Genomic DNA, 15,075 nt, shown 5'->3' on the forward strand with positions numbered 1-15,075 from the left:
TATATATTTTTTGAGGAAAAATTATATCATTCCGAAAAAAAACTATTTCCCATAACGACTTCTTCATATCAACGACATGTAACCTCCTCCAAGTCCGAACGAGTATTTCATAAAATAGTCGGTAGAAATTGTTTGCACACCATTACCTCAATAATGTTGCACTGTGTTATACTACCTTGTATGTATGAAAAATCGGCAAAGGGAATTATTTTACAAAGAAAATATATGCATATTAATAATTCCATAGTTTTAAAAGTTCAGACAACTTTAGAAAAAGCGTATTTGAAAATAATCAGTTCGAAGTGGTTATCGGACCAAGACAGTTGTATAAATCGTAATAAAAATTCACGTAGAGTACTATAAAGGATAAAAGTAAATATTAAAAGGATGACACAAATTAATTTTACTGAATCAATATGTTAGAAAAACACCAATATACAAAGGATAATGCACAAAAAAAGAATAAAACGATTTACAAGTGCATTCATTCAAAATATATTATGAAAATAATAAGGATATCAAATTTGTATACCCTCAGCATTTATGCAAACGAGGGTATATACACTTTCATACGGGAAAAATGTGCCTCATCGAAATAATTGTTTTAGACTCCAAGTATGTTTGGACGAAATGTGTTCTTAGATCGATTTCCCCACTACAGCAAATTTTATGATGTTGCTCTACTATGGAACTCGATCTAAAAACGCCTTTTTTTATTAGTTGAGTTTTTTTTTTGTTAATTACAAAGTATGTACTAAAGGAAACATGTAAAACAACATCGCTCCCAAGTGGAGCATCTAGCTATTACAAGCAAAGTTAGTGTACAAAATTTCGATATGTAGTTCGGTCTTGTGCCATTCGCCTTATTTCGGGCCATGTTTTCCCCTTTGATTGGAATTCTGCTTCAACTGATCTTCTCCAGGTTGTTCGAGGGCGCCCTCTGTTGCATGTGCCTTGTGGGTTCCATTGTAAGCTCATTTTAGCGATATCAGAGTCATCTTTCCGTAGTGTATGCCCAATCCATTTCCTTTGCCTGATTTCGGTATCGAGTGGCTTCATATTGCAGGTTGCTGATTACTGATTTGTAGCGGACACAAAATTTTGAGTATTCTTCTCATACATTTATTAAGAAATTCTTGCAATTTAGATGTGATTGATGTAGTGACTTTCCATGTCTCGCACCCGTATACCAAGACAAATTTCACACTGGTGTTGAAAATGTAGATTTTTATGTTTTTTGGAAATTTGTGAGGATTGCCAAACTCTAGATAGTGAAAGCTAGCGAGCTTTGTTTATTCTGTTGGTAACATCCACATCTGCTCCTCCCCGTTTGTCTATGGTGCTTCCCATGTATGTGAATTCGTTTACTTCTGCAATGGGAGTGCCATTGAGCAGTACGGGTGCGCTGGTCGACGTTCCAATTCTCATTAATTTTGTCTTTTTTACGTTTATTTTAAAACCAACTGATAGGCTGTTTTTATTCAGACTGTCAATTTTCTTCTGAATGCCATTAAGTGTAAGGGACATTAACAAAGACATAAATACAACTAAGACTAGACAAAATGCATGCAACAAAAAAATGTTTACGAAACTTTGTATAGAAACATTACCCTTAACAGGTTGCAGTTAATTCAAAATCGCAACCAAGGAGGAACATTTCATGTAATGGTATCAGAAACGAAATTTATGAATTCAAGGATCTATTCAAGAATAATTCTATGTCAATTGGATCTCTAAATTCGGTTAAATACGTAAAAATGTATAAAAGAAAAAAATGTTATATCACCATATCGTGATATAACATTATGTTAAAGTCAAAAGCCATTCACTGAAGAATGATATCAAACAAAATGTCTTATCTTGTTGTATTTATGTCTTTGACATTAAGCATATATCGTCAGCGTAGTCTAGATCGTGTAGACGTTGTTCTAAATGCCATTGTATACCGTCCCTGGCTTCAGAATTCGTTTTCGTCATTACGGCGTAAAGAACTATAAAAACCCCTAACTTCATTAAATTATTTCATTCAAATCGCTTTAGTGTGGACCGGGACCTGGCTGGCTGGAGCGCACGATAACTCTCGAACGGATCAACCCATTCGGTCCAAAATTTGGCTTTAGTAATATTTTGTCCAAACTTAGTCTAATTTCTAAGATGGGTTATATCGGTCCACTCCTTCCGGTACCTCCCCCACAAAAGTTCGAAAATGTTCGGAAAATTTGTACGTACGATAACTCTTGAAGGGCTTATCCGATTTGGTCCATTTGATTTAGATGAGGTTCCAATATGGACTCAATCGATCCACTCCTTCGGGTACCTCTTATACAAAATTTCGGATAAGTTCATTTTAGGACCTGCTCTCGAATCGCTTTGATTTTTATTGTAGCAACTTGTATTCACTATCCCCCATATGAATGTACAACTTTTAACAGGGGCAAGCCCATACTTACTGAGAAAATAGCCTGAAAGTACCAACAAACCCCTATGACACCGGATCTGCCGATTTGGTCCAATATTTGGCCTTAGTAATATTTTGTCCAAACATAGTTTAACTTCGAAGATAAGCCATATCGGTCCACTCCTTCATGTACCTCCCCCACAAAAGTTCAAAAATTTTCGGAAAAATTGTTCGTAGGTAACTCTTGAAGGGAGTGGCCGATTTGGTCTATACTTTACACATCCTAATATATCCACCAGATATAGATCAGGTTCAAATATGGACTATTTTTGTCCACTCCATCCGGTACCTCCCTCACAAAATTTCGGATAAATTCGCTTGAAGACCTGCTATTGAATCACTTTGATTTTTGTTGAAGCAACTTGAATTCGCTGCCTCAATTACGATGGTAAATGTTTTTTAGGAGCAAGTCCATTCTTCTTGAGAAAACAGCCGAAGAATGTAAAAACCACCTATGGCACCGTAGGTAGTGGCTGGAGATCCACTTCCATAATGGTCTATGTCTATCCATTCCTTTAAGTATATCCTCCGCAAAACTTTTGATCTTTAATTCTAATCAACATTTTTGTCGCTTTATACGCCCAAAATTTTTTAAAAACCCATAAATACATACGTTTTTTGAAAAAAAAAAATTGTTTCAATATACACAGGCTGAGGAAGGACCATCAGGTCAGTAATCGTAATTTTCTCAGGATTCATCAGTAGTGCGATTCTCTAACTCATTTTTTGAGTTACCGACAAAAATCGGTAAAATTAAAACGCAAAATTATGAATAAAAAGTTCTAATAAAAGTTGACAACACTCTTGCTATCGGTAGAACTTTACGACTGCTTTTTATTCGTCTCTTACTTACCGAAAAACATCGGTAATTACCGAAATTATACGCATTTTAATTTTACCGACAATTGTCGGTAACTGAAAAAATGAGTTAGAGAATCGCACTACAGAACAATAGTCGGAGATTTTTTAAGAATATTTTCTCAAGGACCATCGGTGTAATAATTGAAGGACAATCAGGGCAATAATCGTGCATTTTTAAAGAATAATTGCTTATGGGTACTTTACACTATATGTTTTTTACATATGAGTTGTCACTTCTCCCATACAAAATATATATGCAAAGTGACAGCTCATATGTAAAAAACATATCGTGTAAAGTACCCATTATGGATCGACGGAGCAACAGTCGGAAATTTTTAAGAATATTTTCTCAAGGACCATCAGTAGTGGGATTCTCTAACTCATTTTTTGAGTTAACGACAAAAATCGATAAAATTAAAACGCAAAATTATGATTGAAAAATTCAAATTAAAGTTGACAACACTCTTGCTACCGGTAGAACTTAACAACTACTATTTATTCGTCGCTAACTTACCGACAAACATCGTTAATTACCGAAGTTATAAGCATTTTAATTTTACCGACATTTGTCGGTAACTCAAAAAATGAGTTAGAGAATCCCACTACAGTAGTGTGAGTTACCGCCAAAAAATCGGTAGAATGAAAATGAAAAATTATTAATGAAAAGTTCAAATAAAAGTTGACAGAACTCTTGCTATGGGTAGAACTTTACGACTGGTTTTTACTCGTCGCTAACTTACCGAAAACACCGGTAATTACCGAAATTATAAACATTTTAATTTTACCGACAATTGTCGGTATGTCAAAAATGGGAATAGGTTTTTATAGTTTGATTTTTTTTATTCTCGAGCATGGCAGAAATACCAGGTAGTGGTATCACACCAGCTGATCGAATATGAAAAGTCAAATCCCTTTATAAAAAAATTATTTTTGTTTTAATTTCCCCAACAACATAAAGAAAGTTTTGACATAACATATTCAAAATTTTACGATGCCACTGCCTGGGTAATTATGCCATGTTCTCGAGCAAATATTCGATCGAATCGAATGTCGTAATTTGGTCCCAGGGGCTGGATTCTTGTTCTATGAAAATTTGAAATGAAAAATATTTTCTTTATAATTTTTTTCATTTGACATTTATTTCCTTTATAAAATTTTTCACTTCACGTTTTCATAGAAACAGAATTGAGCCCCAGGTCAAAGTGACCCTATTTGGATTTGTTTTGTCTCAATATTTAAGTTGTTTATAAAACTATGATAATATCCAAAATAAACAAGAGGTTTTAAACAGGGTTTAAAAGCCAGCATCTAAAAACATTAGCATTAGCTGTACCCTTCAACTGCTACACAACATTAACACACGCGGCTAAATAAGCAACCGAACGCATATTTATTTTTGTAAATTTTTGATTGTTTCGTTTTTTACGCGTAATCTTTTTTCGTTATACTACGTTTACATTTACGAAATCCACTCGATTTCAACTGTCAATTCCTTTGCGTATACGTCAAATGAAAACTCATCTGAAATCCATTGGATTTCATTTGACGTTTAACCAATGGACTTGACAGTTGAAATCGAGTGGATTTCGTATATGTAAACCTAGCATTTGGCATAATCGACGACCACGCAACATATTTAGCAGTCGGCTGACCATTCGTCGCAGCGAATTAGCAACCGACGGGGTTTTTGTGATTAGAGTTGCCAACGCAGTAATAAAAAGTGTCATTTAATGTCAAAATGCCTCCATCATATGGTAGAACCTAAAGAATACTAATTATTATTGTTTAAAAATAAAAAAATAATTCACATGTCCTTTGAACGAAAAAGTGGAATTAATCATATCGTGATTTTTAATGCATTACACTGGTAACCCTGATCTCAAAAACAATTGGTTCCTGAAAACCTGGCTATTACCCCGGTTACACTTAACCGGATTAACCCAGTGGGTTTGGATTTAAAATGTCAATTCCATAGCGCAAACGTCAAATAAATCCTCTCGAAGTGGGTTAACCCGGCAAAAAACTCTAGTGTAACCGTACTATAAGCCATTGAAACTTTGTTGCTTATGGCCCCGGCAAATACGTTCCGCGTCACGCGTTAAAAACAACAACCACATGAGAAAAGTGTAGGTGATGCCAAGTTTGTTTTTGAAGTTTTCATGTGGTTGTTGTAACGCGAAGCCCAACGGACCATATGTGCCGGGGCCTTTATTCTCTTTTCTGATATGTGTTGATCATGTGTGCTGCAAAATATGAGTATGCGTGTCCGATGCTGTTTTATTATAGCAACAATATCAAATAGCATCAGCATCGCTAGCAATATTTGGCCTGTTACTTTACTTTAAAAAATGGTAACAGTGGCAAAAAATGTTAAAAGTGGTGAACTGGTCTCATATAAATTGTATGGTCGATGGTCAGACTAGCACGATTTCAACATGGCGACGTCAAGTTTATAGGCGAAGGGTATGAAGTAGTGTAGTATGTTGCCTCTTCTTGTTTTTCGTTGCAAGATTATTTCTTTCATTTTCTTTCATTTTTATTTTCTCAAGCAAACGTTAACAACAAAACAATCATAAAAAGATTTAATAAAAACATTTAATTAATGAAATAGTGAAAATTTAACTATTAATATTAATTTAATTATTAATGTTAATTATTTTATGTTGTTTTTTGGTTTATTTATGTCTTTTTTTGCTTTTATTGGTATGAGAAACACAACAAACGCGAATGGTAAAATAAAGAGGACACGCAAAAATCTTAAATTTCACGTTAACGAGTGTGGACACTATCGAAACTTGAAAAGAAACTTTACCGAAATTGGTTTCAAGAAACCTTGCTAGTCTGACCATCGACATGCTTTTTAAAGTAAAGGAACACTTTGTAGGTTAAAAATGGTAAGAAATGGTAACCTCAGGCACGTAAAGGAACAGAGCTATTTTTGTGAAATTTGTCTAACTGCTATGCCTAAATACGACCGTATTCCCAGGGCGTGTGTGGTGAAAAAAGTAGAACACATGTATTATTATGAGAACTACCGAAATACGTCGAGCTTATACTTTTTGTAAGTTGAACATTTTCAACTTTGACAGAACGTATGATGTGTTATTGTATGTATGGATGTGTGTGTTTTGTATTTTAAAAACAAAAGCCCAACAAAACATGAAATACAATTTATTGCACAGGAAAAATGTTTGTTTTACGAATGAAAACATTTAATAAAGTTTCAGTAGCGGTTTTTGCGTTTTAAATGAGATTTCGGATTCAACGTATTTGGGTAATACGGACGCTCAGAGAGCGTTGTTCTGGTAGGTAGGTGAATATTTTTTGTACGTCACGACTTAAATTAGGTATAGCTGAAAGACATAAATACAACAAGATAAGACATTTTTTTGCTATCATTCTTCAGTGAATGGCTTTTGAATTTAACATAATCTTATATCACGATATGGTGATATAACATTTTTTTCTTTTATACATTTTTACGTATTTAACCGAATTTACCGATCCAATTGACATAGAATTATTCTTGAATAGATCCTTCAATTCATAAATTTCGTTTCTGATACCATTACATGAAATGTTCCTCCTTGGTTGCGATTTTGAATTAACTGCAACCTGTTAAGGGTAATGTTTCTATACAAAGTTTCGTAAACATTTTTTTTTGTTGCATGCATTTTGTCTAGTCTTAGTAGTATTTATGTCTTTGAATTTGTTGCTACATGTTGCCATTGTTCATTGTTGCTAAACATATTTCGAAGAAATTTTAGCAGCAAAGACAATTTTGCCAGAACTCACATGAAGTACGACTTCCATGTTCACCTCTTTTACGACAGCTGTCCAATATAATATAAAAAATATTCTTTATTCAAAGTGCATTACATGGCGTGTGTTGATATCAGGGCAAAAAATATTTTCAATTAAATTCCTATGAATATGGAATAGATTACCTTCTTGTCGAATATTTAATAAGACACTTTGAATATTAAATACGCGCATGCCATTTTTTGAGTCATTGTTTATTGACATTATTCTGACACCGTAGTGTAATAATAAATTTATTAACAGCGTAATAGAAGACACACAAAAGTGAAGACGCGTGCCTCGGCGTTTTTTTCCATTTCAACGTCAACGATTTGAGGCTTTGATTGATCCGATGGTCTTTGAGAGAATATGCTTAAAAATTCCAGATGTTTGCCCTGACGATCCTTGAGGAAATATTCTTAAAAATATCCACGATTATTTCCCTGACGATCATAGAGAAAATATCCAACAATTGTTCTTGAGAAAATTTTATTAAGACATTCCCGATTATTGCTCTGATGTTCCTTGAGTAAATATTCTTTAAATATCCAAGTTACTCTGATCGTCCATCAGAATTCTTTAAAAATTCCATAGGCCCTGATGGCCCTAGAGAAAATACTTTTTAGAAATACACGACTCTTGACCCTGCTGGCCCTAGAGAAAATATTCATTGAAAATCCACGATTATTTCCCCCACGATCTTCGAAAAAATATTCTTAAAAATCCCTGATAGTCCTTGAGAAAATATTCTTTAAAAATATATCTATCTATCTATCTATCTATCTATCTATATATCTATCTATATATCTATATATCTATCTATATATCTATCTATCTATATATCTATCTATCTATCTATCTATCTATCTATCTATCTATCTATCTATCTATCTATCTGTATATCTATCTATCTATCTATCTATCTATCTATCTATCTATCTATCTATCTATCTATCTATCTATCTATCTATCTATCTATCTATCTATCTATCTACTCCCCTGACGATCCTGGCAGATTTATTGCTCCGAAGGTTAAAGAAATAATATTCTTTAAGAATACACCATTATTGCCTTGGCAATCCTTGAGAGCTGTTCATCAAATATCCAAATATTGAAACCTCCTCAAAATGGACATTTCTGACTTTTACAATAATCGCGAAATATTCATAACTGGTGGAACTGGTAAGTGAGGAACCAAAATCTACAGCAAGCTTAAGCTACAATTGATTTTCCTTTTTAGGGTTCCTTGGTAAAAGCCTTATCGAAAAGCTCTTGCGTGATTGTCCGGGCATCAAGACCATCTATATGCTGATACGAACCAAGAGAGGTAAAACTGCTTTGGAACGTTTAGAAGATTTCAAAAATGATATTGTCTTTGAACGCGTGCGTCGAGAACGACCCAACGTTTTTGAAAAAGTTGTGCCAATATTTGGCGATTGTCAACATTTGGGTTTGGCAATAAGTCAAGAGGATTTGGAACGTTTAAAAAATGTTAGCATAATATTTCATGAAGCCGCCGTTGTTAGGTAAGTTTGGGGAAATTAGTTATACGCTGTTATTAATTAGCATCATCATGATAATATTTATAACTTCTTTAGATTCGATAATGATTTACGCAGTTCCATACTCATGAATACCAGGGGAACTTTTGAATTGGTCAAAATTGCCCAAACACTGAAACAATTAATTGCCTTTGTACATTGCTCAACGGCATATATTTATCCTCTCGATAATGTTATAGAGGAAAAGGTAGTTGGTTTGGAGGTTATTCTGAACGAAAATTTCTCGAGAGTTTTGTCTTTCAGCCGTTTCAACTTAAAAGAGAAAGTGAGAAAGCTCACGGCGAATTTACGTTCAGAATAACCCCTTTTATGTATTTTTTTTTTTTTTTTTTTTTAATTTTGAATTAAATTTATATATTCTATTTTCAAGATCTATAAGTTACCTAATGACTGGCGTAAAGCTATACAAATAGCTGAAACATATGATGAAGAAACACTGGAAGTTCTAAGATTAAAGTGAGTTGATTTTAAAATAAGATTTTGTTCACCGAATAACCAAATGCCTACCAAATATGGGCCAAATACATACGGTCCGTTGTGCGACCCGTTGTGCGTTGAAAACAACAACCACATGAAAAATGTGTAAGTGATGCCAAGTTTGTTCTTGAAGTTTTCATGTGGTTCTTGGAACGTAACGCTCAACGCGCCGTATGTGCCGCAGCCTTTACTAAAGCACTCGGCATATACGGTCCGTTTAGTGACACGTTGGGGCACATGAAAAAAGTTAAATTATGTTTAACTTTAATGCGGCAGCCATATTGTTGTTTTTCAAAAAACGTGGCATCACTTACACTTTTTTCACGTGGTTGTTGTAACGCGACGCTCAACGCAACGTATGTGCCGAGCGATTAAGGTAGTGGTATCGTAAAATGTTGAATATGTTTTGTCAAAGTTTTCTTTTTTTTACAAAGGGGTTTGACATTTCATATTCTAACAGCTGGTGTGACATTACTACATTGGTAATTGTGTCATAGTTTACATATACCGGTGACAGAAATGGCCCCGGCACATACGATACGTTGAGCGTTGCGTTACAACAACCACATGAAAACTTCAAGAACAAAATTGGCATCACTTACACATTTTTCATGTGGTTGTTGTTTTTAACGCGCCACGCGACTCACAACGGACCGTATGTGCCGGGGCCATAAATGGCCAAATACGTACGGCCCGTTGAGTGACGCGTTCCGTGTTGAAAACAACAACCACATGAAAAATGTGTAAGTGATGCCAAGTTTGTCCTTGAAATTTTGCATGTGGTTTTTGTAACGTATGTGCCGCGGCCATAACATTGCAAACAAAAACAAATTTCTATGTGGTTGTTGTTGAGTTGTACTTGTTGTAGTATTTACTTTACCTTATTTGTTGTACCATGCCATACGTCTAATAAAACCTCCTGGATTTATTACGAGGATTTAATTGACGTTTATATGTATAATGGGATTGCCATTTAAAATCCAGTGGATTTCATAAATCTAAACATACTATTATTGTATCATGAATACAACTAATTGTCTGCTCAACGTTTTCGTGTGATTTTCTCTTCCAGATATACAAACTTTTATCCAAATGCCTACAGCTTTACAAAAAATCTAGGTGAACAAGTTATTGCGGACCATTCCCATCTGCTGCCTATGACAATTTTAAGGCCAGCAATTGGTATGTATTTTCAGAGTTTCATTCTAAATACAGAAGAAATGTGTATTTTTAAAATAATCAAATGTTTTTTTTTCTCGGATAAACAACAGTTGCCTCCGCCTACCTTGAACCTGAGCCAGGTTATTTGGAAAACTTAAATGGACCCATGGGTATTTTGGCCGTTAAGTCAATGGGTATTTCCCAAATGACATACGCTAACCCCGATTTGATTCTCTCGTTAATACCAGTCGATATTGTAACATGCTTGACAATTTCAAGTGGCTGTCGTAGCGGATTGGAAACTTTAAGGTGAGAGCTTTTGTGGATATTTTAAATGTTTTTTTGAATTATTACTTTAATGGCGGTTATTCCGCATGAAAACTACCCGTGAGTTTTCTTGTGGCTATATCACATGTATTTTGTTGTTATTTTTTATTTTTATTTTTGTACTATATGTGCTTTTTCACATGTATGTATGTTGCCGCTTTGGGTATACTAACATACAGACTAGAGTTGTATAGTTCATGAACGAACTACATTCGTCGTCTCATCTGGATTTCATTTGACGTTTAACCTATGGATTTGACAGTTGAAATCAAGTGGATTTCGTAAATGTAAACCAAGCATTAGCTTGATTCCGCGCGAAATCACGAAACGCCTTCGAAATCACGAAACGACGACGAATGTAAACTAAGCATAACACCCAATATGTTTTGTTTGATAATTACAGTAAACCCAAAAATGTTCCGTACAATTTACACATTCAAACCTTTGCCCCGGGAAAATTATTTAATTCTACAATTAAACAGAGTGTCCACAAAATGGTCGAACTGGCTAGAGAGAATCCCATGGAGAACACTGTGTGGGCTCCAGCAACACGACTGACTACGAGCATGTATTGCTATTTGATTTGGGTATTTTTGTTTCACATACCCATGGGTATATTTTATGATACCCTATTAAAGCTTTCGAAAAAGCAACCCATGTATGTATTGAGAATAGTATAACATCATGTTTAAAGAAACAGTTTAAACCTGGATCCCGTATTCTTTTTTCTTTTAGGCTTCTAAAAGCCACCCGACGAATAATTTACACAATCCGAACAATAGGAAAATTTTCTAAAATATATTATGAAATAAAAAATGATGGAATGTTTGAAGTCTTTGATTTCATGATGCAGCATGATGAGAAGTAAGTACACCATACATAATACCTAAGAAAGCAAATGAATATATGTGTCTAAACAACGCCGATTTCTAGTTGCAATGCACAATGACCACAATTGAGGCCTCTGCACATACGGCGCGTTGAGTGTCGTGTTACAACAACCACATGAAAACTCCAAGAACAAACCACATGAAAAAAGCGTAAGTGATGCCAAGTTTGTTCTTGAAGTTTTCATGAGGTTGTCGTAAAGCCCAGTTTATATCTTAAGCCCAAAACACATCCAACGTTGGAGTAAAGTTTTGTGTCATTTATGGTAGAAGAAAAAAGAAAAATTGATGCTTGGACTTGGCAGCACTTTGTATTTTATTTGTCTACCAGAAATGATACGAAACTTTACACAAACGTTGGATGTGTTTTCAGCCTTAAAGCCAACACAATTGGTCATTCGAGCTTGGCGTCAATGCATTAAAAAAATCACCTGAACATTTCGTAAGAGCTGCCAAGTTTTTTCTTGAAGTTTTCATGTGGTTGTCGTAAAGCCCAGTTTACATCTTATGACTATATCACACCACATGCTTTTTCTGATATAGCCATTACATGTTTAAAAAACATGTGTCATTTCAATTGTCAATTCCATAGAATATCAGTCAAATAAAACACGTATTTGCTCCAAAAACTTTTTTATCGCAAGTGTAAAGTCAGTTTTAAATTAATTTATTTGACAGATATTTTATGGAACTGACAACTCAAATTATGCAAATTTTATAAAACACGTGGCCTGTTCCCGTACTTTAAAAAGAGGTAAAAGTCGTAAACGATTTTCATATAAATTTTGTGTACGGGAACGCAAAACGTGTAAAAGTGGTAAAAATTGTAAAAGCTTTTTAGTTCTGGAACAGAGCTATGTTTGATGTAAAGCGCTAAGCACAATCGGTCCGTTGTGAGTCACGTTGTCAAGTTCATTGAACATCTGTCAAATAAATGACTCATGGCTCATGTAAACGCCTAGTTAAACACGAAACCACAGCACAGAACGGTGTCGTGGTTGATACATGTTTATCTCAATGTGAATTCTTTTGAATGGCTCCTTAAATATTGAAAAACAAATTCTTTCTTTTATCTTTATAGGCGACGTTTTTACATAATGGCACCTACGGAAGTAGATCATGACTTTGCGTTTCGTGGCAAGTATTATTGTTGGATTTCATTAAGTTGTCTTCTTTAACAGGTCATTCATTGACTAATTTTTTGTCTTTCTTTACATCTAGGTGCTTTACGTGGACTGAAGAAATTCATATTCAAGGAACCGGTAGAAGCTACAGCTGCAACACGTCAGCGTGTGAAAATTCTTATAATATTGGATAAGATTGTTTCATTTGTGTTATTTTTTATTGTTATAAAATTCGCTTGGAATTGGACCATGTCATTGGTTGGTGTGATGTGAGAAGAGAAATAAAAAAATAAATAATAAAGAGGAATTGGGAAAAACATGTAAAACAGTATCAGTCGGCTTTGTCCACGGAAATATGGATACTCTCAGCCTGTGTGAGTTGAAACTTTCATCCAAGGCATATTTATACAAGGTAGAAGTGACAATCAGCTGTATTTTTACTTTTTTTTTTGTAAATTTAGTTTTCGAAATGTAATGCTTGGTCTACATTTACGAAATCCACTCGATGTAAACCAAGCATAATAGAGTCTACTCATGAAATTTGGAACTTCGCAATTTACTACCATAAAATCCTCCTTTTCATCGTAAACGTGTAATAACAATGACCTACGAGAGTTCTGAATGCTTTACATTTTGATTAAAATTTGTTCTATTTTAGAGGATTTTCCAAATGTATTTATGTTTTCCTAAAACAATTTTTGGAACGACTCTATTATTAAATATTTTCTTTGACAATTAATTTTCAATAACAACAATGTTGTTTTTGTAAATTTGTTAAGGATGTTCTACACGGTATGTTTTTTACATATTTCTGCATACCAACTGCCACTTTTTACAAATCTAAATTTTGTACACATGGTGTAAACCATACAGAAATTTCAATGCATCAAATTGTTATGTGGGTGAATATGTATGTAAAAAGCAGACCTTGTGAAAACTGCATTAGTTGTTGTAATGCATGCATTTACCTTATATAATGCTAGGTTTACATTTACGAAATCCACTCGATTTCAACTGTCAATTTCATTGGTTAAACGTCAAATGAAATCCAATGGTTTTTAGATGAGTTTTCATTTGACGTATACGCAAAGGAATTGACAGTTGAAATCGAGTGGATTTCGTAAATGTAAACCAAGCATAAATTTGGGTGCCACCGTGGTGCAATGGTATGCACGCCCGCCTTGCACGTAGAAGGTCGGGGGTTCGATTCCCCGGCCAGGCAACATCAAACATTTTTCAATGGTGGCAAAATACCCCTCAGTAATGTTGGCGACATTTCCTGAGTATTTCAGCCTTGAAAAACTTCTCTACAAGTGGTGTCTTAAGACACGCCGTTCGGACTCGGCGATAAACAGTAGGTTCCATATCATTGAGCTGAATATGAATCGGGGTGCACTCATTGATATGAGAGAAGTCTCCCTTGTCCCGTATGGGATGTTGTGGAACATGGTTTTTGTTGTCTCTAAAGACACACGCTGAAACTTTCATACGAAACTTTCCCATTATTTTGGCGTTTATAGATCGAGTTCCATACTAAAGTAATTTTATGAAATTACTGTATTGGGGAACTCGACCTAAGAACGCCAAAATAATGGGAAAGTTTAGAGTTTCATCAATAAACAATAGGTGTGTTCGTTTACACGATATGTTTTTTACATATGAGTAGTCACTTTGCGATATATTTTACGAACAGACCAAAGATATATTTTACGAGCACATTAAAATCATTCTAGGCGATTTTAATGCCAAAATTGGAAAGGAGAATATCTTTGGCCCCCAGTCGGGAAATTCAGTCTCCACAGTGAAACATCTGACAATGGTATGAGGCTGATAGACTTTGCAGCTGCAAAAACATGGTAGATAGCAGTACCAGATTTAATCATCTCGATATTCATAAGGGCACCTGGCTGTCTCCAGATCAAAGAACAAGTAATCAAATTGATCATGTTGTGATAGATGGAAGACATTCATCCAGCGTGTTGGATGTTCGATCGTTCCGAGGCGCAAACATTGATTCGGACCACTACCTTGTTGCAGCAAAGGCACGTACCCGTCTAAACGTTGCAAATAAAGCACGAACAGACACAACGCGGAAGTTGGACATCGATAGGCTGCAAACACAACAGATAGCCACAGCATGTTCCACTCAACTAGCCCAATTGCTCACCGCGAGCACTCCTTGTCCCGATAACATAGCAACACAATGGCAACATATTGCCCACTCCATGCAAACAGCCGCAAAATCCATACTTGGATTCCAGATACCTCCACAAAGGAATTCATGGTATGACCAGGAGTGTCGTGCTGCTACCGAAGATAAAAATGCGGCATATAGAGCTACTTTACAATCAGTAGCAACGCGTAGCGCACGAGAGAGATATCGGGAGATAAGAAACGTCTTTTTCGCAAGAAAAAGA

The 15,075-nt window shown here is 35.1% G+C and overlaps 2 protein-coding genes across 5 annotated transcripts in view; both read left to right on the plus strand.

Annotated features, from left to right (window-relative positions):
* The first annotated feature begins 294 nt into the window (after positions 1 to 294).
* Positions 295 to 12,989, plus strand: LOC141405714 (putative fatty acyl-CoA reductase CG8306). 4 transcript variants are annotated; one of them, XM_073990372.1, is made up of 11 exons: positions 295 to 372; positions 8,136 to 8,302; positions 8,361 to 8,646; positions 8,719 to 8,869; positions 9,053 to 9,138; positions 10,232 to 10,341; positions 10,431 to 10,629; positions 11,051 to 11,305; positions 11,383 to 11,511; positions 12,616 to 12,671; positions 12,756 to 12,989. In XM_073990372.1, the coding sequence occupies exons 2-11, from the start codon at positions 8,248 to 8,250 to the stop codon at positions 12,929 to 12,931; spliced, it is 1,503 nt and encodes a 500-aa protein (XP_073846473.1). In that variant the 5' UTR covers positions 295 to 372; positions 8,136 to 8,247; the 3' UTR covers positions 12,932 to 12,989. The 4 variants fall into 4 exon arrangements, with proteins under 4 accessions (XP_073846473.1, XP_073846475.1, XP_073846476.1 ...); XM_073990374.1 differs by having other exon boundaries at positions 8,176 to 8,302; XM_073990373.1 differs by having other exon boundaries at positions 314 to 334.
* Positions 456 to 15,075, plus strand: part of LOC141405715 (fatty acyl-CoA reductase 2-like) — a 34,590-nt gene continuing 19,970 nt past the window's right edge. The window contains exon 1 of the mRNA XM_073990379.1: positions 456 to 468. The gene's annotated coding sequence lies outside the window, so the exon portion shown is untranslated. The remainder of the gene's footprint in view (positions 469 to 15,075) is intronic.

This window comes from Musca autumnalis, unplaced genomic scaffold, assembly GCF_047663935.1.
Source record: "Musca autumnalis isolate F117 unplaced genomic scaffold, ASM4766393v1 scaffold_5, whole genome shotgun sequence".
In the NCBI taxonomy this organism is placed as follows: domain Eukaryota; kingdom Metazoa; phylum Arthropoda; class Insecta; order Diptera; family Muscidae; genus Musca; species Musca autumnalis.